We start from the raw sequence: 25,461 nt of genomic DNA, 5'->3' as shown, positions 1-25,461 counted from the left end.
CAAGATGGGAATCTCCTTTTGTCGAAATTCAAAACTTACCAACTTGTTAGGGTAGCGAATAACCACGGGCTGAACGGGAACCCCGGGAATAAAAGCTCCTGAAAATAAAAGCAATTTCTTTGAAGGTCCCTGCATCTTTAGCTTGGAATTCCAGCATTTGCAGAAAATAAATAATATCTATTTACCTCAAAATAAAATAAATGTGACAAAAAGTTTCCCAATGGCCACAAAAGAGGCCATTTGTTTTATTTCACCCAGTCCCTCATTCTCTCTTTGCCTTGTGGCATCCTGTTAGAAATTTTGTTTACATAAAGCACCACATAAGTGGAGCACATCAAGTACACAGTCACCATGTGCTTTACTGCTCATCTATATTACTGTAATAGGAAACAGGAAACTCTAACACATCCATAATAAGCTTTGAAATGTCTGACATACATCCTGAACTGTTCCTTCTGCTTTTCCAAAATAAGTCATCTGGCAAAGCCTTCCTTACCTTGTTTAAATGTGATCAAACAGGATCGGTTTGTACACGTCCCTTCTGGGAAAATCATTACCTAGAGTACAGGGAAGAAGGAAAGAAAGCAAGAAAAAAGAAAAAGAAGAAAAGAAGAAAAGAAGAAAAGGAAGGAAGGAAGGAAGGAAGGAAGGAAAGAAAGAAAGAAAGAAAGAAAGAAAGAAAGAAAGAAAGAGGAAGGAAAGAAAGAAAGAAAAAGAAAGAAAGAAAGAAAGAGAAAGAAAGAAAGAAAAAGAAGGAAGGAAGGAAGGAAGGAAGGAAGGAAGGAAGGAAGAAAGAAAGAAAGAAAGAAAGAAAGAAAGAAAGAAAGAAAGAAAGAAAGAAAGAAAGAAAGAAAGAAAGAAAGAAAGAAAATTCATGCTTAATTATTCTGCAAATTTGACAATTCCTGCTTCAAGTTTGACTGGGTGATAAAAAAAAACAATGTTTTTCTCAAAGAGCAGTTGAGAAAGATCATTGTGATTTCTCTCTGAAGTTTAAACACTGGGACAGTTTAGTAAAATCCTTTTTACCGCCAGAGGGCACTCTAAAATCACGCTGTTTTTTTCAGCTACAGATATTACCAAGTTTACCAAATTTCTCCTAAAGGATAACCTCCAGATGTATTAAGCTACCATCCTTAAAAAGAATTGGCAATTTTTAACTGCCCATGGCATCGATCCTATCTAACCCTCTCATCCCTCTGCCGTCCCCTTCTTCTTTTGCCTTCCATTTTGCCTTCCAACATCAGAGTCTTTTCTGATGAGTCCTTTCGTCTCATTAGTTGGCCAAGGTGTTTGAGCTTCAGTATCTGTTCTTCCAAAGGATAGTCAGGATGATTTCCTTTAGGAACTGGTGTCTAGCAGGGATAGAAAGTTCACCTTACTTGATCACCTTAATTCATCTTCTTTTAATGACCACATAATCCCTTGCATTGGGGTGGAGTCTGAGCAACTGAATGGAGCTGAGTATTTCCTGGCCAGATGCCCTTCCTGTCACCAATGCGGAGTTTTGTTCAGCAGATACATTCTCATTGTGCCCAGAGAGAGAAATATCTGCCTGTACCTAGGATCAAACTCACAGCCTCCCGATGGTGAGGCGAGAGCTCCACCTCTAGGCCACCGCACCACTCTTCACCACCTTAATTCCACTGTACAAAAAGTAAAAAGCACCTGAGGACAGGACAAAAAGCAATGGATGGAAACTAATCACGAAGAGAAGCAACCTAGAACTAAGGAGAAACTTCCTAACATGAGAACAATTAACCAGTGGAACGACTTGCTTCTAGAAATTGTGGGTGCTCCACATTGGAGGTTTTTAAGAAGAGACTGGACAGCCACTTGTCTGAAATGGTGGTATAAGGTTTCTTGCTTGGGCAGAGGGTTGGACTAGAAGACCTCCAAGGTCCCTTCCAACTCTGTTCTGTCCTGAATGCAATGCCGACCATGACTCAAGACCATTTATTTTGCTTTTTTTTTTTTCTACTCTAAATTTGTCTTTATTTTTGCAAACAGGATGGAAGGAAATGCAAGCTTAGAGGAAACCAAAGAGGCAGATTCAGCTAAACTCAGCCACGGAGGATTTGCAACAACGCCACAACCTATTTCTTCCCCGAGGGAAAAAAAAATAGTTTCAGCTATTTTCTGCAGGAAAGCAATCCTTCCTTCACCTGAAGCTTCTCGAAGCTTCCGAAAATATGAAGAAGCTATAGACATGGTACCTGAGGCCATTGTTCTCCGGAGGTCGCCCGTTTCGTTATTTCTTGGATAGTATGCTTCCGTGAATCTGGGTCATTCCGTGAGACCAACACGGGCTGGAGGGCATCAATGAACCCTATTCAAAAAATAAAATAAAATAAAATAAATTTGCAAATAAATTTGCAAAGAAAAAGGAAGGTGGGAAAAGTGTCGGTTTGCTCGAGTTTTGCTGGGACACTTACTTCCAAAAATGGGCACCCAGACATTCTCTTCCTTGGACACCACAGAAGGCAAGCCTGCCACGGCACAAACGATGCTGTCAAAGAAGCTCGAGTGCGGAGCGACCACTAAGATGGGTGCCTCTTGAGGACTAGCGACTTTTCCTTTGACTTTGACTTGGAAGCCCATCGCAAAGAACAAAGCTCGGCCAAAGATGAGGAGGCCGATGTTGGATAGCCTCCTTGCACAGAAATAAAGAGATATTTTTGTTTTTGTTGGGCATTTTACCAGATAAGTATAACAAGGAGGAGACATATTTTATTTTATACGTATTTTAACTGCAGCTGGAATTGTATTTGCACAACAATGGAAAAGTGAAGAGATCCCAACAGATGATGGAGCGATTAGAAAAATATTAGAAAGTGCAGAAATGGATTGTGGATAGAATGGATTCTATCATCGTGGAAAAAGTTTTTGGCAATGTTTTTCTTATCTTCCTCTTTAATTTTGTAGGTTTATAGTCCAACTCATTGTCTATTATTGCATTGAAACCCCATAATATACATATCTCTTCATATTCATATTCTATTATTTTTTTATGTAATTTCCCATTAAAAAAAAGATTTATTAACGACCATGGCCAAAATGGTCATAAAATCAATCACCGACACATGACGACTCGTGTAATGACCTCATTGTTTAACGACGGAAGCTTTGTCTGTAATTAAACACGAACAGGTGCAGCCTAAAGCCAGTTTAGGCTAGTGGTTAAAGTGGGGTGGGGAAAATTATGGCCCCTTTTGTGATTTATGGACTTCAACTCCCAGAATTCCTGAGCCAGCAATTCCACAGGTCGTAAAGGGGCCCATCCCCTGGCTTAAGGCCTCAGGCCAGAAACCAGGAGAATGTGAGTTCTAGTCTCACCTTAGGCACAAAGCCAACTGGGGTGACCTTGGGCCAGTCATTCTCTCTCTACCCTAGAAAGGAGGCAATGACAAATTGCTTCTGAAATCTGGCCAAGAACACTGCAGGGAGAAAAGTTATCCAGGAAGTTGTGCCAAGAATCAACACTGACTCAAATGTAAATATGAGTTGTGTGTACACACACACACACACACACACACAGAGTGAGAGTGAGAGTGAGAGTGAGAGTGAGAGAGAGAGAGAGAGAGAGAGAGAGAGAGAGAGAGAGAGAGAGAGAGAGAGAGAGAGAGAGAGAGAGTGTTCACCTATTTCCCCAGCTCTTTAAGACATGGCTCCATGCAGAATTCCTCTCCCCGTTTCTACAATGCAAATCTTGGAGCTATTTCCAACATTTACATATGCTTGACTGGCTCATTCAACCATTGCAATTCCCACCCGGTGAATCAATACATTCTAATTATTCATTTGCATCTTTTTTTAAAAAAAAATTATTTCCAGCTCTTTTCATTGGTTGGTAGGTGGGGTCTGTGCGTGAGAGGGGGAAAGAACTATTACCAAAACGTACAATACAAACAAACCCACAAAGCTATGCGCATACAATATGAAAAGTGTACAGCTTGCAATTAAAAGCATAAAACAAGGAAGTTAAATTTTGGTCACCACAAAAAGCTGTTGAGACTTTGGAAAAAGTGCCAGGAAGAGCATTCATATTTATGTATTATCGCAAGAGATCAGTTAGCAAAATTAAAAGAAAAGGGTGGATAGGCAGAAGGATAGAGTTTTGGAACAGATTTCTGAATGCTGCAGAAAATAAACATAATTATCAAATAAACATTGTTATCATTAACTCCATAAAATACAGGTCAGCTAACACTGAAACACACATCTTCCAATCTTAAAAACAAGAAGTTTAGAGTCATTCATTCGTTTTTCAAAAGGACAAAAATAAAACATCAGAGTCCTTTACTTATTTATTTGTTCAACTTGTATGCCGCCTTTCTCCGAAGTCTCAACTGACTCCTTCAGTTCTGCTTGCTACAAACAGGACAAAATTAAGTCCAAGGTTGAATGCCTGTGAGTTTTTAATCCCGTTCTGCTCCAAAATGTTGGAATTGGGCCAAATCTCTTGTTATCGGAGCACCATTGGGTTCCTAAGCTACATTTACAAACACAAACAGGAGGTGATTTGTGTAGAGTCAACATATTTCCCATATTACCTTTTCCATCCTTGGAGGGGCACCGAGCCTTTTTCATTGGTGCAGGATGTCGCGAGAAGCACAAAAGGCCATACCAGCAACAGAAGGAGCAGGATGAACGCAACGCGTAGAGGGAGGAGGATAAGGCCCAATAAGAACACCTGAGAAAGAAGGAACAATGTTAAAGAGACATCTAGACAACCTCTGGAATTCTTGACTTCAGAAACATGAAGTCTCGGGTTAAATTTGTGCATCGGGGAACAATCTCGACTCAACCACTTCTTGCTGATCCAGTGTTGAGATCCAAGTTAGATCCGATCATGATGAGAGCCAACTTGGTCTGCTCGACTTCTGCAATGCAGAGAAACTTGAGAGTTTGCCTCAATATAGAGAATCCTCAACTTAAAACAGTTTGTTTAGTGACCATTCAAGAATAGATTTTCTCTTCTCAAAGACCCGTTGGGTCCACATTGGTCCAGGGCAGATCAATATTTCCAAAAATACTGTATACTCTGTATTTCTAAAGCAGTTTTTCTCAACCTTGGCAACTTTAAGGAGCGAGGACTTCAACTCCCAGAATCCTCCAGCCTCCATGCTGGCTAGAGAGTCTGGGAGTTGAAGTCCAAAGAGCTGTTGTAAGGCCTGAGGACTTCACAGCTGACCTCTAGAGCCAAACCACTAGATTTGGTTTCTCTTAGGACAAAAGAAATTTTGTATTATATGATGCTTATTCCCTTCATCAAGATCCAGTCAACTCATTCAGTCAAACTTTACGTCCATTCCCAAGAGAATGAGTCCATGGTCAGAGGGCCTGTAGCCAACATCTGCTCCTTGCTTTGCCACCTCTCTTGCTCCCAATATCTGTAGGATGGCATTACTTACTACAAGTTCTATTGGGGCATTGTTTTAACAAGCAGAGGAGAGCAACAAAGAGGATGAGGGGACTGGAGGCTAAAACATATGAAGAACGGTTGCAGGAACTGGGTATGCCTAGTTTAATGAAAAGAAGGACTAGGGGTGACATGATAACAGTGTTCCTATATCTCAGGGGCTGCCACAAAGAAGAGGGAGTCAAGCTATTCTCCAAAGCACCTGAAGGCAGGACAAGAAATAATGGATGGAAACTAATCAAGGAGAGAACCAAGCTAGAACTAAGGAGAAATTCCCTGACAGTGAGAAGAATTAATTTGTGGAACAAATTGCCTCCCGAAGTCTGGTTGGAGGTTTTTAAAAAGGTACAGAACAGTCATTTGTCTGGAATTGAATTGGGCCTCTTAATTCAGCAGGGGGTTGGATTAGAAGACCTCCAAGATCCCTTCTAACTCTGTTATTTTGTTAAACTCAAACCCCATGTCCAGCTACCTTTCTAATATTCCCATTTAAGGTTGTCTTTCCAAAACTTATTTCAACACGTTTGCTGGATTAAAGCAGGGTATTACGCACTGGATCGTAAAATAACTCAAGCTAAAGTTAACAAGCTTTGCATGTTGTAAAAATGAAGCTGACGGGTCCTTGAAACGATTACATGTTTTTGCAAACTCATCTTCTATAGTCATGCCTCTCTGGGCTAAGAGCCATCCATTCAGTTCAACTGGAGTAATTGACCACTAAGTATTTCTAAACACATTTTTTCTCTCTCAAGAGCCTTTCAAAAACAAATGCACAGGACTGGATTATTTTTTCCTAAAAAGCAATGTTCCTGGAACGGTATGCCAGAGAACCGAGAACTGAGTTCAGGAGCTGGTGAAAAGGACAGTCAGATCACCTCACATTTGAATGTGGGTGATGCAACAACCAGCAATCCAGAAAATATCTGAGATGAAAAAGTTAAATTGCTATAGCTCAAAATGCATTGCAGATGGAACTCCTTGCCACAAGATTCCGTGAATATCAGTAACAGTAACAGAGTTGGAAGGGACCTTGGAGGTCATTTAGTCCAACCCCCTGCTCACGCAGGAGACCTATACTAGGGATTCGAACCCCTGAACTGCCGACCTTTCTGATCGACAAGCTCAGGGTCTTAGCCACTGAGCCACCTAGACAGGTGTTTTAACCAGAGTTTTGGGGAATTCATAAAGAAAGGGATTTGTCATCAATGAATATTGAATACAGTAAATAAGTTACAGGCAAATATTGATTGGATAAAAACTTGGAAAACTTAAGTAACTTTTTTAATGGCCTGGGTTAGGTCATAAATCATTAATCAACCAGAGAGAGATATAGAAAACAATGTCCTGCTAAGAGTAATTTAATGTGCAACCAACTCTAGCAAATGTAAATTAATGTAAATTTCAGAAACCTTCTGAATAGTAAGATGCTTTGTTTCAGGATGTGTTTTCAGCTGGCAGATATCAGAAATAGTTAAATATTAATTTAATGGTACGGTAGTGGCCAAAAGTGTGGAAACCTTTTGAGAAAAGTATATTTTTGAGGTTTGATGGCTAATAACATCATTTTTTTCTGCAGTTTCAATATAATCCTATTCCACTGCTGGAATGGCCTGGGAATAGCCCAGACCTTCACCCAATTGAAAATCTATGGAGCTAACTAAAGAAACTTGTTAGTCAGAAGCAACCCAGCAATAAAACCCAGTTAATAGAAGCAATAATTCCATCTTTGTTTCACATGATAACAGTTGCAGAACTCAAAGACTTGGTTCATTCCATGGGAAGACGTTGTAAGGTGGTAATTCATGCTAAAGGGTACCCATCTAAGTATTAACTGACATGGTGATCATTTTTGTATATCTCATTTTTTTCTACGTGTTTCACTTTTCTTCTTTATACTGCTATTCTAATAGCAAATCCTTCATAAAAGTTATTGCATTACATTCTTGATTAAATTAACTTTCCATAGATCTTATGGTACTACTCCAAAAAAAAAAAAAAAATGGTATTATTAGCTAGCTTTAGAAAATACACTTTTCCCAAAAGGTTTCCACAATCTTGGCCACTACTGTATACTAATATGCAGCCCAGCATCTTCACAAAAATGAAAGACTTTTCTTCAACGCTTAAGGCGGACCATATATTGATAATTCACGGCAATTAAAAATTATTTAATTGGGTTTTAATCATGTTTTAACTTTTGTATTTATGTGTTTCATTTCGTGCCTGTTCACCGCCCTGAGTCCTTCGAGAGTAGGGCGGTATACAAATTTAATAAAATGAAAAAAATGAAAAAAAAAAAAGCCTTATTAAAAGGAAGAGGCAGAAAGGAGAAAGGAGAAAATATTCTTTGAAATGTTAGATGCGATTAGATCCTCCAAAGTTAAGTTCAGTGTTGGCTTAAATAAAGAGGTCACCAAGGCAAGGCGAACGTAAAGGAAAGAGCCTGGTGTTCCATATTTTCACATTTTAAAATATCAGATATGGGAAGTAATGACCCAGGATACTAAAAAGGAAATTAAATCATACCATTGTCTTCCTACAAACCAGGTTTCAAAACAGGCACCGTTGCAAAAGGAAAGGTCAACGGAAGCTTTTATTCTTTATAATTTATTATTATAAATTTATTATTATTAATATATATTATTTATTAAATTTATAATCTATATAACTTAAAACTAAGGAGAAATTTCCTGACAGTTAGAACAATTCATCAGTGGAACAACTCGCCTCCAGAAGTTGTAAATTTTCCAACACTGGAAGTTTTTAAGAAGATGTTGGCTAACCATTTGTCTGAAGTGGAGTAGGGTTTCCTACCTGGGCAGGGGGTTGGACTAGAAGACCTCCAAGGTCCCTTCCAACTCGATTATTCTGTTTTAGTCTAATAGAACAATTACTGCAAGCTGTATCGTTACCTGCAGCTGAAACAGCAGGAATTTTTTTCTCTTCCTTTTAAGATGATGAAGATATTGCTAAGGGGAATCCTATAATCACAGATAATCCTCAATTTATGGCCGCAATTGAGCCCAAAATTTCTGTTGCTAATCGAGACAGTTGTTAAGTCAATTTTGCCCCATTTTATGGCCACGGTGTCCCAGAATCCCTGCAGTTAAGTTAGTCACATGGCTGTTAAGTGAATCTGGCTTCCCCATTGACTCGGCTTGTCTGAAGGTCCCAAAAGTGGATCAGATGACTTCACTGCAACCGTCATAAATACAAGTCAGTTGAGAAGCATCTGAATTTCGATCGTGCAACCATGGGGATGTTGCAATGGTTGTAACTCTGACAAATGATCATAAGTCACTTTTTTTCACTGCCGTTGTAACTTCAAAGTCACTAAATGAACTGTTGTAAGTTGAGGACTACCTTCAAACAAGTATGGGTATGGATTTCAATTCCCAGAATTTACAAATTATTATGAAAAGTATGGACTTCACCTCCCAAAATTTACAAATTATTATGAAGAGGTGTAGACTTCAATCCTCAGAATTTGCAAATTCTTGGAGAGTTTGCGAGGTGCACCATATCTATTTGTAACCTGCAGCTAAAAGCAACCACTTGTTTCTCTTCCTTCAAAGATAATACTTCTCTGATGGAATGCAGATTGCTCACAAGGGAGATTATGAAATGTCCTTCCGGCTGGCAGATGTCCAGGTCTGCCCAATCTTCTGTCTAAAACAAACTTCAGATTCGAGACGGGAGGCTTGAAGGATGCCAAAGGGTGTGTCCCGAGACAATGACACATTTGGGGCAAGAAAATATTGTTTCATAGAGTACATTAGACAGGTTTTGAATTGCTTTGCTCCTGAAAATGTCCAGAAGGCATTTTTAAGAACAGCTTGCTTGTGGCTGGTTTTGACCTGCTTTTATATATATATTTGATAAATATTCATATAAATTTGATAAACTCGGAATTAAATGACTCCTGTATTGCTTAAAGGAAAAGTATAATATTATATATATACATATATCATTAAGTGTTGGACCTTATGATTCTTGATGAACGTATCTTTTCTTTTGTGTACACTGAGAGCATATGCACCAAGACAAATTCCTTGTGTGTCCAATCACACTTGGCCAATAAAGAATTCTATTCTATTTTATATATAATTATTATACTCTTCCTTTAAGCAATACAGGAATCATATAATTCATATAATTCCTAGTTATCAAATTTAGCAAGCTTAAGATACATGGATTTCAACTCCCAGAATTCCCCCTGCTGGCTGGGGAACTCTGGGAGTTGAAGTCCATACCCTTCAAACTTGACAAACACTGTGAAGATTTTGCAAAGATTTAAAAGTGGCGTAGGAGGCTAATGCCTCCTACTAAGGCAGCATTTAACATCCAGCTGCCTGCAATCACTGCTAGTTCAATTCTCACCAGGCTCAAGGTCGACTCAGCCTTCCATCCTTTCTAAGGTGGGTAAAATGAGGACCCAGTTTGTGGGGGCAATAAGCTGACTTTGTATAAAATATACAAAAGTATGAAGACTATTGCTTAACGCATTGTAAGCCGCCCTGAGTCTCCGGAGAAGGGCGGCATATAAAAATAAATAAAATAAAAAATAAATAAATAAAAAGTTACAGAACCTGAGAAGAATGTAAAGCTTATGGAAGGGTAAAAGAAAAAACATGAAGAATAACAGAAAGAAGAAAAAGAACGATATCTAAGGAAGTAAGCAGCAATTGCCATATGTATTTATATCCAGTATTTTTTCTCTTTTTTGTGAATGGTAAAATATCCCTTCATATTTTCCACATTTCCAGTCATTAGAAGTAGCCAGATTGTTGGGGGCAATAGGCTGACTCTGTAAACTGCTTATAAAGGGCTGTAAAGCACTATATAAGGCTATGGGCTATTGTCCTTCCTCCTTCCCTTCTTTCCTTCCTTCCTTCCTTCCTTCCTTCCTTCCTTCCTTCCTTCCTTCCTTCCTTCCTTCCTTCCTTCGCTTAGAGAGGCGGTTTGAGTCAGCATATTGAGTCAGCATCTGGGTTCTCATTTTACCCACCTTGGAAGGACGGAAGGGTGTGTGTATGTGTGTGTGTGTGTGTGTGTGTGTGTGTGTGTGTGTGTGTATATATATATATATATATATATATATATATATATATATATATATATATATATATATATATATATATATATATTTTCAAGAGAAAACTTTTTTCTTTTTTGCATTATTTGATTTTTCTTTTACTTCAGAGTTTTTAACTTGGTGCAAGGACTTTGTGGTTAGGCAGCTGGCAAGATTTTAAGAATTTTAAACTTTCTGGGAGAAAACAGTAAAGGCTTATCTGAAAGCATTCAAGAATGTGGGCTTACTTTCTTAGAATATCAGGTTATTCCTGCTTTTGGAAAAAAAAAAAAGTCACAAGCTAAGAAATGGGAGAGGAAACGACAACTTTGTTAGAATTAAATCTTTTAAAACTAGCCAACCAGAGTTTTGAGTGGTCCGGGCAATATATAGCTAATATAACCAACAAAACTAGCAGGATTTTAATGAATTTTGGTTTTGCTACTCATCAACTGTACAGGTAGACCTCTACTTTCTACAATGGTAGTGAAAAATGGACGATTTTTCACACTACAACTACTGTAGCAAGGAAGGTCGTAAAAGGGGGTAAAGTTCACTTAACAACCATCTCACTTAGCAACACACACAAAAATTGGGCTCAATTGTGGTCATAATTCAAGGACTATCTGTATTCTCACCCAGCTTTGTTTTCAAAAATTTCCCTGCCAGAATTTAGGCTGAGTCAACCGATTCTAATCACATGGGAAAGGAAATAACGGACCAGAAATGATTCCCTCTTTCTGTAAACTCTGTTTAAGGCTAGTATTTGTACAGCTCAATTGTGAACCAAGACCTCAACCGAGATAAATCTCAGTACAAGCAGGGGAAATCCTGACTGCAGAGATTAGAAGCCAATAAATTTCAGCTGTCAACAGAGCAAAGGAAACCATCTTCATAGCAACTGATTAAAACTAAACTGATTACAACTCAGGGAGCCCGACTTGCAAATACGGAATGAGTTGTTTTAAAAGAGAGGTAGACCCATCCAACTTCCACAGCAATTCCTGTTTAATAAGTTCTGCTTGCTACTAAACGAGGAACATCCTGTCCTCTTGGGTATAAACATTTGCAAAAGGAGAAGTTCTAAAAAAAAAAACATTTGCAATTGAGAAATGGGGAAACTAAGACCAGGATAAAACCCAAGTCAGAGATAAACCTACATTACAGACAACCGCTGAGCAGGCATTACCGTCCATCTACTGTAAATCTGCTTATTCTATCAGGATTTTTTTTTAAAAAAAAAAATAACATGTTAAATATTAAATTTAAGAGTTCTGGAATTCAGATCTTGTTCTTCGAAGTGTCTGGGTTTTGTTCCCTTCCTGTCTGTTCTTTACCAAAACAAGAACATTTTTCACATTCACTTCCGCGCCTATGAAATTGTACGAAAAGGCACTTATTTCATAATAGGGTTGCAAGAACAAGTAAGCAGGAGGGGAGAGCAATTTGGAGAGAAAAAGTTTGCACTGTCCTCAGGCAGAAGTGCAACAGGTGCAGCTCTCCTCGTAAACAAGCTGCAGAAAGGATATTTGGTTTAATCAAGTCTTCTTTTTAAAGAGTGAAGCAAGGAACATCAATCAAAAGGCTATTCGTCATCATGATATGGAACCTCCACATGCTGAAGCAGTCTATCTGTTAGTTTCTACCTTTGGGGTTTTTTGGGTGTTTTTTTTTTTTTAAACAGAACTTTGGACCAAATTCTAGCAAAGCTTCTTGGCAGATTCTTGCACAAAAGATGTATTTTTGAAAATAGACATGCTTTGCAAATGGAAAGTTGCCATATGCAGCTACAAAAGTGGAACTCAAACCCTGCGAGGAAGGACTGAAAAATAAAGATCGGCTGAACAAGATCTGGAGAAAAAACTAAGTACGATTTGTCTCTCTCTCTCTCTGTCCAGAGTCAGCGGGAGCTACAAATTTAATAAATATATGAAAAGTTGTTCTGGCCTAGAACAAAGAACAGACTTAAACGAGGAGCTAAAACAGACAAAATAATTTTTGCTGTCCGTGAATCATTTTTCACTCCATCTTTCTCTTTTTTTCTGTTTTTTTACTGCACTTTTCATTTTTTTTCCCTCTCTCTTCTATTTCTTTCCGTCGTGTGGTCTATTTGTAGTTTATCACAGCCATTGAGGTTAAAACTCTCAAAATTATACATTCAAGAAGAGACAAAGCCACCTCTAAGAAAGTTGCTGGGGCTGCCCTCCCCACTTCAATTGCTGGCCAGAGCCAGGGGGCTGGACTAAATGACCTTTAGAACCCCCACACAACTCTTGAGTTCTATAAAAAAAGGTTGGGGGAGAGAAATCACCAGAGCCATTGAGGAGAGGGGGGCGCTTCTTAAGCAAACCCAAAGAGTACATAATCCTGCCCCACACAACTTCAACTTTATGCTAAAAGCTTTTCTAACCCCAAAAAAGGAACTATCCTAATTCAAAACAATTTTTAAAAAAAATTCTCCTGCAAGTCAAAGCCTGACTAGGTAGCTCAGTGGCTAAGACACTGAGCGAAAGGTTGGCGGTTCGAATCCCTAGTACAGGTCTCCTGGGTGAGCAGGAGGTTGGATTAGATGACCTCCAAGATCCCTTCCAACTCAGTTAACTATTAATGTCTTCCTCCCTCCCCTCTATCTCCCTTAACCCAATTACCCACCGCCCAAATTGCAACGCAACCATCCATCCATCCGATTTACGGGCTGCGAACCCTTAACCAACTTCTTGGAAGTTGCCTGCACGGCGCCTTCCTTTAGGCTTCCAGGGAGTCTCCCCATATCCCACCTCCCCGCCGCCGTTTTCAGCTGCGTTTCGGGCTTTGCAGGTGACACGGAGCCATCCAGGGTATATTTAGGGCATTCCAAGGAAAGCCACGAACGAGCCAACAGAGAAGTCTTCTCCCACCCCCCACCCCCCACATTTCCAGAGATAGGATTCCATTTCACACCTCTACCACATAAATTCAGCGCAACTTTCTAACGCCGGGGAGGAATAAAACGCAGAGCGTCGCAATTAATCCCAGAAATAAAGGAGAACGTTTGTAGGCTCAAAAGTTGAAACGTGGGGTCCCTTGGGGGGGTTCCCTGAGGTGGGTGGGTTTTCTGGCAGACGCTCCACGACCCAAACTAGGAAACATTATCAGTTATCTAGGTTTGGGTTATGAAACCTCTGCTCAAAAAAAAAAAAAAAAAAAAAAAAAAACCCACCCAGCTCAGAGAGCACCAAGGACCCCGCAGTCTTCCTCCTCCTCCACTCCTCACACCCCACTCCCTTCTGGTATTGATGATGTTACCTAGTTGGGTCATAAAACGTTTGGAAGAAAATCACTCAGCTCAGAGAGCACCGAGTATCCCACAGTTTTCCTCCTCCGCTCCGCACACCCCACTCCCTTCTGGTATTGATGATGTTACCTAGTTGGGTCATAAAAAGTCTGCAAGGAAACCGCCCAGCTCAGAGAGACACCCCCCACCCGCCCAAGGAACCTCTCAAATCCAGAAGCAAAACGGTACCAAGTGACCAGGAACCGCCTTTGGACCTCCCTCTAGCCTTACTCCAGCTCGGGGGCACCAGCTTCTCCCCCCCACCCCACCCCACTTGTCCCCAGCCCCACATCCCCTTCCTCTTTTCACCTATACCCCCGTGCGCTTTCCTTTACGCAGCTGCCCAAGCGCTCTTCCCTCCCGATCCCTCCCCGTCTCCAAACTAACCCAGGTTTTTTCCTTGGCGTCCAGACGCCTCTCTTGCACGAAGGGGTTGAGCACCAAGGGGGAGGCCAGCGACTGTTGCCTGGGCAGGAGGAAGAGCCGCCGCTGCTGCTGCTGCTGCTGTTGCTCCGGCGGCGTGAGCGAAGGCAGCTTCCCCATGTCGCCAGCTGGCAAGGCGCTTTCCAAAGTCGCCACCGCCGCCGCTTCTGTGCAAAGCAGCATCGGGACCTTGAAAAAGGCGCAGCTGGTGCCGGCAGCGCCCCTCCCGGGCTCCAAGGCGCTTGCGCGACACACCTCGACCTGACCCGGCCCTGGGCGGGTTGTGTGTGGGGGGGGGGGGAAGGCGAGAGGTAAAGGTGGAGCGAGGGAAGCCTTTCCCCCCCCAACTCCAACTCCGATTCTCTGCGATTTTTCCTTTTGCAGGATGAGGAACTTGGCTCCTGGTTGAAAGGCAGCGGAGGGAGAAAACCTAGATCTAAGCTGTAAAAAAAAAAAATTGTAACTCTTGGTTGCCCCGGAGCTCCATTCTGCAAGGAGAATAATGTAGGAAATTGTAGGGGGAAAAAAATTGTAGGAATTCTGTAAGGAAAATATTTGGAAGGCAGGCGAGAAAGCCTCCCGAACGCTCCAGAGAAGTTTGGCTTCTGCCAAAAACTCTTGACCCAAAGTCTTGTAGGAAGTTAGCACCCACCCCTTTCCTGGAAGAATGAAATATTTTGGGAAATATTAAAAAGGCAGAATATTATGTTTCTCTGGATGAGAAATGGAGAAGCATGTTTTAGGGACAAAGCAGCTCCCACCTTCCTGCCCCCACCCTTTTGTTAATGGGCCAGAGGCAGAAACTCAATCTTTGTCAATGGACCTCATCTGCAAGACAATGGGACCCATCTAGGACAGAAACTCACCACATGGCACCTGGGAAGATCATCAGCCAGCAGGGCTAGCTAAGACCCCCACCCCCTGGAAGTCTGAAGACCAATCCTGGGCCCCAGGAAGTTCAAAGCCAGAGAGAGCATAAAACCCGGAGACTCGCTGTATCTGCCCTTTTTTCTGTTCAGGAACTCAAGCCATGTGATCCTGACCACCATTAAACCATCTTTCCAAGGAGTCTCCATGTTTCCAGTGTCTTTTTCCCCACTTGGAGCTGAACCCAGAAGGATATTTCTTCCTGCAGTCTATTTTACATATTCTTAACAGCAGCCAGGATTGTATAGGCATAATACTGGGAAAATGTAGAAACCCCTACAGATGATAATATAATAATAATAAAAAAAAATTCTGGAATGTGCAGAAATAGATAGGTTAAATCTAAAAACCAAAGGAAAAAAGAAGATTCTGAATGTTTTATAACATGGGAACTATTCTACAAATGGTTGGCAGATACAGAGGTTAGGAGTGGATTTGTGTGAAATATGGACTACATGAGAAAGAAAAACCAATGAGTAAATATTTTGATGGCTAGATAATTGATACCATAATGGAAGATAGTATACTTTTCACTAACGATTGATATTATATTATATGTACATGTGCATTGATAATATATGTTTATATGTACATGATTATAATGCCTGTGATGATGTTTATAATTTAACATTTTGGACACCTAGAAAACACACTGTTCAATATAGAAATGGAATTTGTGATATAAAACAATAAAAAATATATTTATCAAACCCAAAGACTGAAGAAGGAGACCTTGGCAACTGAAGGCAGCAACTTCCTCTTTGGATTTGAGTTGCTGCTGATGATCACAACTTCGAGCTCTGGAAGACTCACCCTTAGGTGTGAACAGGAAAAGGAAGTGGGAAAGGGTTGTTCAACTTTCTCCAGATACTTCTTTCTCTGCTGATTCAGGCACACCACACTCAAGCCCTAAAAATAGCAGTTCCAGCCGTCTAGGCCTTTTTGGGAAAAAGAACAAAACATTCTTTTTTAGATGAGTTGGCAATTGTAACAGCTGGGCCTCTGATTTTTTTTTTTTTTTGCTTTCTCAGGGAATGAGAAATACCCTTGTGTGATATTAACAGAGTCATTACCTTGATCACCTGCATTTCAGCAGGTAACAAAACCTCATCTAAAGCCCTCCAGGAGCAAAAAGCAGAAAACATAAAACAGCAAGGTGGTTTAAAAAAAAAATTGTGGGTTAAGGTTATATTTTTAAGGTGGTTTTTTTTAAAAAAAAAAATGCTTAGTAATTAAATCAGCCCCAAAGGAAGTAAATAATAAATAACAAGACTCGTCAAATTGAAAGTTATTGACTTGACAACAATGCTCAATAGGTCCAAAGCTATAGCTGTGACCTTCTGAGTAATGCCATCAATTAAAAAAAGGTATGCCTCCATCACTCCTTGACTATCTAGATTCAGAAGCAAAGGGATGAATAGCTTGTCCAAAATCACTGGTTCAAAATCAGTTTGGCATTTCAGGGGTTGCCACAAAGAAGGGGGAGCCAAGCTATTCTCCAAAGCAGCTGAAGGTAGGACAAGAAGCAATGGGTAGAAACTAATCAAGGAGAGAAACAACCTAGAACTAAGGAGAAAGTTCCTGACAGTTAGAACAATTATCAGTGGAACAACTTGCCTCCAGAAGTTTTGAATTCTCCAACACTGGAGGTTTTTAAGAAGAGATTGGACAACCATTTGTCTGAAGTGGTGTAGTCCTGCCTAAGCAGGGGGTTGGACTAGAAGACCTCCAAGGTCCCTTCCAACTTTTCTATTCTAGTCTATCTTTGCCCTTCAACATCAAGCACTGGCCATTGTTCCCTTTGATTGTATTAGGTAAAGGTAAAGGTTCCCCTCGCACATATGTGCTAGTCATTCCAGACTCTAGGGGGCGGTGCTCATCTCCGTTTCAAAGCCGAAAAGCCAGTGCTATCCGAAGACATCTCCATGGTCATGTGGCCGGCAGGACTCAATGCCAAAGGTGCATGGAACGCTGTTACCTTCCCACCAAAGGTGGTCCCTATTTTTCTACTTGCATTTTTCATGTGTTTTCGAACTGCTAGGTTGGCAGAAGCTGAGACAAGTAGCAGGAGCTCACCCCGTTACGCGGCACTAGGGATTTGAACCGCTGAACTGCCGACCTTTCGATCGACAAGCTCAGCGTCTTAGCCACTGAGCTACCACGTCCCTTGATTGTATTAGAAAAGGATAAATACACAGTGCTGCCAAAAGCTTCAGTTTCCCGATGAGTGTCTTGAAAGTAATAGGAGTGCAACCTTCTTAGACTTTTAAGCGTGGAGGAAGAGAAAAACCTTTAAAGGCCCAGTCTTCCCACCAGAGTTAGGAGCAACTTTCAGTTTTGTGTTTTCCTTGATGGAGCAAAAATGGAGTTCTCTGGAAACCCACCTGCTGAACATCAGAGGTGCTGTCCAGGGTGCTACTTGAGCTTTGCTTGGCAGATTCTACATCTCATGGGGTTAACCTGCTTCATGCAACCTTCAGACACTCTGGAAGCCATGGAATTTCAAAAAGGAGAAGGAGTGGATAGAACCGGGTCAGAGAAACTACATGTGACTTAGGTCAATTTCCATTTCATTTAATGTACTTCCTGTTCACTCAATGCATCCAGTAGGATCACCTCCAATAGATTTAACGATGCGTCCTTTTTTATCATGTTAAAAAAAATCATACTCTTGGAGCAGATTGATGGAGAGACTCAAGGTTACATGTCTTCAGCCCCTTTACAAGAGTGGATGGAATATCTTTTTTTTTTTAAGTTTTCAATCTCAATACATGAAGAGTGTGGCCTCTGGTTATAGTTCATTTTGTTACAAACAACAACAATAATAAATGAAACATGTCACAGTGATGCCCATTGTCTTTGGGGCACTTGGTACCATGTCCAAGAATTTTACAAAACGCATCAAGAAATTGCAGCTTCCTGCAATAACACCAGCGGAACTGCAAAAAACTGCACTACTTGGAACATCGTACATCTTAAGAAAGTACTTGGTTGATACCTAGGATGCTGGCAGCAACCGGTATCAACCACTAGCACCAGTCAATGGTATTTGTGACACATTTTTAATGTCCAGTTGACTGAGTTTCATGTTTAATGAATAAAATAATGAAGAAACTTAAAGAATTAAAGGGGGATCTTCAGAGAGATGGAAAGGGTGCATGGGGGAAAAGACAGTTATTTGAAAAACCTTGAAACCTTCAATTTCAGTCATTAAATAATAATATTTAAACATTTAGACAAACATACAATATAATAAAAGGTAGAATGTTATTTCCAGCCCAAACAACTCAATTAAATTTGCAAAATAATGTCATGGAAAGTGATCCTTCATATGCTGAGTGTCTATAAAGCAAAGTCTTTGCCAATTGGATCTTGGTCTTAAATATGTAAAATAATGTCTCTTGCTGGCTGAGGAATTCTGTGAAGTTGAAGTCCACAAGTCTTACAGTTGCCGAGGTTGGAGACCCTTGATTTATAGAGCCTTATTTCCAGTTCTCAAAATAGCTGGGAATGATGATCTCTGGGTAGCCCTGTACCAGTGTTCCTCAACCTCTGCGACTTTAAGATTTGTGGACTTCAACTCCCAGAATTCCCCTGGCTTAAGATAGGAACTGGGCCTATCTTGAAATCGCCAAGGTTGAGAAACACTGCCCCCCAGTGACAACAAATCACACGTTGCCAGGGAATCTTATATCAGTCCTGCAGATGTCACTGTTTGCTCATTTTACTTGCTCGAGCCAGGGAGCCGAGCTGCAAACAATGGGATAAAGAGGATGTCAAACTGATCTGAAAGCAGCTGGAGGATTCTGGGAGGTGTAGTTTTCCTCTCCTGCAAACCCCTGGATTAAGGAAGGCGGCTTTAGAAATACGCTGTCTTTGCTGCAGACTTCAAGCCTCCTGGGCTTGAAGTTTGTTATTGGAATATACAAGTAGGATGGCAGAATCTTAAAACTTGATAGGGACAATTGCTCAGAGGGGGAATCCAAATTCAAGCATCCCCAAGAGGTGGGAGATGATAATTTGCAGCAGTGGTGAAATCCAAAATTTTTTTACTACCGGTTCTGTGGGTGTGGCTTGGTGGGCGTGGCTTGGTGGGTGTGATGGGGGAAGGATATTGCAAAATCTCCATTCCCTCCCCACTCTGGGGCCAACCAGAGGTGGTATTTGCCAGTTCTCCAAATTGCTCAAAATTTCCGCTACCGGTTCGCCAGAACCTGCTGGATTTCACCTCTGCCACAAGTGCAATTAAACGTCACAGAATCGTGACGCAAAAATTGCCTAGTTTGACACCTGTGGAGATTCTCCATCATCCAGGTCATAGTTGTCTCAAAGGTGTTTTTTTCTTCTTTTCTTAAAAAGCCAACTGGACTGTTTTTTCTTGAAGGAAGAAGAAAACATTTCCCTTCTCATCCAAGAAGCTTCATTAGTTCTTGTTTATAGCCTTCCATTCCTCCCAGCTATCAGAATGGATAAAGCTTCTTGGATGAGAAGTGAAACACCTTCTTCTTCCTCCAGGAAAAAAAAAACAGTTCAGTTGCCTTTTGAAGAAACCCCCCCCCCCATCTTTGAGACACTCACTTTCACATCCTAATTACATTTCATTCTGTACTTAGCTGCATGTATATAAAACTCAGTTAACCTTGCAAACAAAGCCTAAATGCACTGAACAATGTCCCCCTCTGGAATTGTGAGTTATTTTTCAAATATTTTCTGAAGTCTGCAAATCAGGGGTGAAATCCAGCAGGTTCTGACAGGTTCTGGAGAACCGGTAGTGAAAATTTTGAGTAGTTTGGAGAACTGGCAAATACCACCTGTGGCTGGCCCCAGAGTGGGGTGGGAATGGGGATTTTGCAGTATCCTTCCCCTGGAGTAGGGTGGGAATGGGGATTTTGCAGTATCCTTCCCCTGTCACATCCACCAAGCCATGCCCACCAAGCCAGGCCCACAGAACCAGTAATAAAAAAATTTGGATTTCACTACTGACTTGTGGCCTTTGCTCTTGTTAATTTCTGTACGGGCCAAGCTATGCAATCTGAAATTTAAAAACTTACCTGCTGCAACAATCCAGAAGATCTGAAACTGCTAAAGAAAGGAGCCACGTAAGTTAGAAAGATGTCTGTCCCGTTGCCAAACTCTCGGCCGCGGGCATTATTACCATTAATTATTCTTTCAAAGTTGAGGTTTATGTTGGCTCCAGGAATAGGCTCTTTGTAGCCAAACAGGTTAGTCATCGTCTGGAACGAGCCGGTTTTCTTTCCCTCTGGAAACACGTCTTTGAGGCATGGAATTGGACAATGAGAAGCTTTTAAGAGAATTCCTGGAAACAATGCCCCATTTTATTGAGGAGGGTAGAAAAGTTGATTGTTGGCTTCTTCATCCTGCTCTCCTAGATATGCTTTGTCCTGGCTGGCATGAAGAAAAGGTAGAGAAAATGTTGGGAAAGAATTGGGAATTCATGGGAAACAATTTTAGCTTGAGGACTACAAAATTACGTTTAGTTAGATCAGAGGTCTCCAAACTTGTCACCTTTAAGATTTGTGGACTTCAATTCCCAGAATTCCATGTTGGCTGGGGAATTCTGAGAATTGAAGTCCAGAAATCTTAAAGTTGGAAGGGATCTTGGAGATCTTCTAGTCCAACCGCCTGCTTAGTCAGGAAACCCTACACCACTTCAGACAAATGGTTAGCCAATCTCTTCTTAAAAACATCCAGTGTTGGAACATTCACAGCTTCTGGAGGCAAGTTGTTCCACTAATTAATTGTTCTCACTGCCAGGAAATTTCTCCTCAGTTCTAGGTTGCTTCTCTCCTTGATTAGTTTCCACCCATTGCTTCCTGACCTGCCTTCAGGTGCTTTGGAGAATAGCTTGACTCCCTCTTCTTTGGGGCAGCCCCTGAGATATTGGAACACTGCTATCATGTCTCCCCTAGTCCTTTTTTTCATTAAACTAGACATACCCAGTTCCTGCAACCGTTCTTCATATGTTTTAACCTCCAGTCCCCTAATCCTCTTTGTTGCTCTTCTCTGCACTCTTTCTAGAGTCTCCACATCTTTTTTACCTTGTGGTGACCAAAACTGAATGCAGAATTCCAAGTGTGGCCTTACCAAGGCATTATAAAGTGGTATTAACACTTCACTTGATCTTGATTCTATCCCTCTGTTTATGCAGCCTAGAACTGTGTTGGCTTTTTTGGCAGCTTAGAGACTTAGAGGCAGTTTATTTATTTATTTATATTTTTTATTTATTTATTAGATTTTTATACCGCCCCCTCTCCCGAAGGACTCGGGGCGGTGCACAGCCAAAGTTAAAAACATACAATATAAACAATTAAAATACGTTTAAAACAGAATTAAATCTAAAATGGCTCCCCAATTTAAAATGCCTTACCCATACCCCTATAAAAAGACGAATTTAAAATTTAAAAATTTAAAATTTCCACATTTAAAAAGGGGGGAGATTTAGGCCAGGCCAGCTTGATAAAATAGAAAAGTCTTAAGCGCGCGGCGGAAGGTGCGCAGATCCGGGATCCTACGTATCTCCGGGGGGAGCTCGTTCCAAATCGTAGGTGCCCCCACAGAGAAGGCTCTCCCCCTAGGGGCCGACAGCCGACATTGTTTGGCCGACGGCACCCGGAGGAGCCCCTCTCTATGGGAGCGTACTGGCCGGTGGGAGGCTATTGGTGGTAGCAGGCGGTCCCGTAAATAACCAGGTCCTAAGCCATGGAGCGCTTTAAAGGTGATAACCAGAACCTTGAAGCGCACTCGGAAGACCACCGGGAGCCAGTGCAGCTCGCGCAGGAGAGGTGTCACATGGGAACTCCAAGTCGCTCCCATCACCACCCGCGCGGCCCGCACTCTGCGCCAGTTGGAGCCTCCGAGTGCACCTCAAGGGGAGCCCCATGTAGAGAGCGTTGCAGTAATCCAGACGAGAAGTAACGAGGGCATGAGTGACTGTGTGTAGGGAGTCCCGATCTAGATAGGGACGCAACTGGCGGATCAGGCGAACCTGATGAAAAATCCTCCCGGACACGGCCGTCACATGCTCTTCTAACGACAGCCGTGAATCCAGGAGGACACCCAAGTTGCGAGCCCTATCCGTGGGGGCCAATGATTCGCCCCCAATAGTCAGCGATGGCATTAGCTGACTATATCGGGACGTCGGAAACCACAGCCACTCGGTCTTGGATGGGTTGAGCCTGAGCCTGTTCCTCCCCATCCAGATCCGTACGGCCTCCAGGCACTGGGACATCACTTCAAGGGCATCGTTGGGGTGATCCGGGGTGGAGATGTACAGCTGGGTGTCGTCAGCGTACTGATGGTACTCCACCCCAAAACCACGGATGATCTCGCCCAGCGGCTTTACATAAATGTTGAACAAAAGGGGCGAGAGGACCGATCCCTGCGGCACCCCACATATGAGGGGCCTCGGGGTCGACCTCTGCCCCCCTGTCAACACAGACTGCGACCGGTCGGAGAGAAAGGAGGAGAACCACCTTAGTACGGTGCCTCCCACCCCCAACTCTTCCAACCGGTGCAGCATGATACCATGGTCGATGGTATCAAAAGCCGCTGAGAGATCTAACAGGACCAGGACAGAGGAGCAGCCCCTGTCCCGAGCCCTCCAGAGATCATCAACCAACGCGACCAATGCCGTTTCCGTGCTGTATCCAGGCCTGAAACCCGACTGGAACGGATCCAGATACGAGTTTAGAGTTAGTTAGATTTCTAGTTGGGTGTCCTTGACCAAGATGTCCTCCACCTCTTTCAAAATTAATTCATTGGATTAATTGGATCAATGATTATTGATTGTGGAATGGATAATCCTGCCTTTTGATTTATTCCAACATTCACGCTTCTAGCAATAAAATAATAATGCCAACTGTAAAGAGATAATTAAGACCCACAAAAATCAAAGCCAATGTTAACATCGGTCATTAAGGTAATTAACAATGAAAAGCTTGGCAAAAGAGATGTACTTTGACCAACTTCATAAATACTGGAAAACCTTTGGGAATGATAAAGACTGAGAGCCACACAGGAGAAGGACCGGTTAAACTTCTAGTAATGAGCTGTGAAAGTAATCAGATAAGACTTCTAATCTCCTTACACACTTAGAGCAGTGCATAAAAGATGACGGAGGGACAGAAACAACACTCTTCCCTTCTAAATCAAGACATCAAACAAGAAAAAGATTAACTCATTGCAATTTCAGTATCCCAGTAACAGTTAAGCAGAAGGCATGGCCAGTATGCACCTTGATAAAGGTAAAGGTAAAGGTTCCCCTCGCACATATGTGCTAGTTGTTCCTGACTCTACGGGACAGTGCTCATCTCCGTTTCAAAGCCGAAGAGCCAGCGCTGTCCGAAGACGTGTCTGTGGTCATGTGGCCGGCATGACTCAACACCAAAGGCACACGGAACGCTGTTAGCTTCCCACCAAAGGTGGTCCCTATTTCTCTACTTACATTTTTTACGTGCTTTCGAACTGCTAGGTTGGCAGAAGCTGGGACAAGTAATGGGAGCTCACCCTGTTACGCGCCACTAGGGATTCGAACCAATGAACTGCCAAACCTTCGATCGACAAGCTCAACATCTTAGCCACTGAGCCACCATGTCCCCTTATGCACCTTGATAGGAAGCGGTAAATAAAGAGATGGAAATAAGTCTCCATCCACCCCACCCCATCATTGCATTTTCTGGAGTGATTCATAAGAATAACGGACATTTGAATCCAGGCAGCAAAGGTAGACCTAGCCTGCACATGGAGATGGCAAGTGAACCGAGTCATTGGCGACAAACTCACTTCCTGTAGAACAATCAAAGAGAGAGCCCTTATGGATGTTGAATGGAGGGAGGTGTGGTGGAATGTAGCCTGGATTCCCGGGAGGGAGGGGCTGCTTCCCAGAGGGCAAAGAAGCAGTTGAGTTTGGAATGTCTGGTAGGCAGGAAGAGCGTGAAGACTGACCCTCCCTGGCAGTTCAAGAATATATTTAGAGTTATGCGGATAGTGGCTTTAGTTTGGCAAGATTCTGTCTATAGGTGAAAAGAAATAAAAGACACTACTTTTAAGTAATATGCCGTTCTTGGTTCCTGGGCTTGACAGCAAGTCTTGACAGCATTGTTGAAGTAGATGATTACAGATTATTGATATTGATATTATTGATTAATTGTTCTGACCCAGCTCCCCAAATACAACAAACCCTCTGAAGTTAAAATTCCTTTATTAGGAGTGCCGGCAGCCCTGGCAAAAAGTTTCTCTCTCGCCGCAGGTTAACAAGTCCATCCGTCCAGAAGATGAATAGTTGTCTGCCACATCTATTCATCCCTGCCCCCTGTCTTTTATCCTCAGAGCTAGGGTGGGGCTTTGCTAGCAGTGGTGGTTCTTCCGTCCCAAGGATCGGCTCACAGATTTCCACTGCTCTCCTCTCCTCTGCCTTCTGCTCATCTGTGCTTCAGGCACTGGGCCCAGCTGTTCCTCCTCTTCCTCATCAGCCACCTCCAGATCTGGGGCTGTTGACTCGCCATCTGAGGGCTGATGGACGGCCCAGGCTCCGCCTCTCTCTCTCTCTCTCTCTCTCTCTCTCCCTCTCTCTCTCTCTCTCTCTCTCTCTCTCTGCCAGCTCCATTCCCTCTTCCCCCTCGGAGCTCCCAGGTTGCCCTGAGGCTGACCCTGACTCCCATGCCTCCTGCCCCTCCTCTGATTTGGTTGCTGGAGGGGCCGGCGGCCGACAGGCCACAACAATTGATACCAGCTGATATCCAATCAGCAACCAGCTCCTGGCGAACCCATGACTGATTTTGTTTTGTATCTCATCAATTGAGACATTCTGTACCAGCTTCGGCCAATTACATCTCCTGCAATCAAGATTTTGCCAGTGGTGTAAGAGACTCAATCATTGGCCCCCAACTTCAGACTTCAGAGTATCAGTCTGGTGTAATGGTGAAAGCACCAGGCTAGAAACCATGAAACTGTGAGTTCTAGTCCTGCCTTAGGCGTAAAAGCCAGCTGGCTGACCTTGGGCCAGGCAGTCTCTCCCAGCCCTAGGAAGGAGGTAATGGCAAACCACTTCCAAAGTCCTGCCAAGGACTTACAGTATCCAGGCAGTCACCACTGACTCAAAGTCAAAAAAACATCAGCATTCTGGCAAGGATTGTAACATTGTGCATTTTTAAGCAAAATTAAACCCCACACAAGAAAATACTAGCCTGGATTTCTCCTAAAATGAACCCCCTTCTTCCTCTTCCCTTCCCTTTTTATTTTATCTGCAATCCAAATGTGTACCCTTCATGCATAATTCTAGCA

The 25,461-nt window shown here is 42.2% G+C and overlaps 1 protein-coding gene across 1 annotated transcript in view; it reads right to left on the bottom strand.

Moving 5' to 3' along the window:
* LPCAT2 (lysophosphatidylcholine acyltransferase 2) overlaps window positions 1-14,415 on the bottom strand; it is a 29,554-nt gene extending 15,139 nt beyond the window's left edge. Inside the window, exons 1-6 of the mRNA XM_070952683.1 lie at window positions 14,197-14,415; window positions 4,554-4,693; window positions 2,436-2,653; window positions 2,217-2,329; window positions 497-557; window positions 40-98 (exon numbers count right to left, since the gene is read on the bottom strand). Of these exons, the coding sequence (XP_070808784.1) occupies window positions 40-98; window positions 497-557; window positions 2,217-2,329; window positions 2,436-2,653; window positions 4,554-4,693; window positions 14,197-14,415 (810 nt within the window). The remainder of the gene's footprint in view (window positions 1-39; window positions 99-496; window positions 558-2,216; window positions 2,330-2,435; window positions 2,654-4,553; window positions 4,694-14,196) is intronic.
* Between the last annotated feature and the right edge of the window lie 11,046 nt (window positions 14,416-25,461).

The sequence above is a fragment of the Pituophis catenifer genome, unplaced genomic scaffold (genome assembly GCF_029215685.1).
Source record: "Pituophis catenifer annectens isolate HBS135680 unplaced genomic scaffold, rPitCat1.0.hap2 SCAF_13, whole genome shotgun sequence".
Taxonomy (NCBI): Eukaryota; Metazoa; Chordata; class Lepidosauria; order Squamata; family Colubridae; genus Pituophis; species Pituophis catenifer.
Note: the sequence above shows the minus strand (reverse complement) of the source record. Positions and strands in the feature narration are given on the sequence as shown.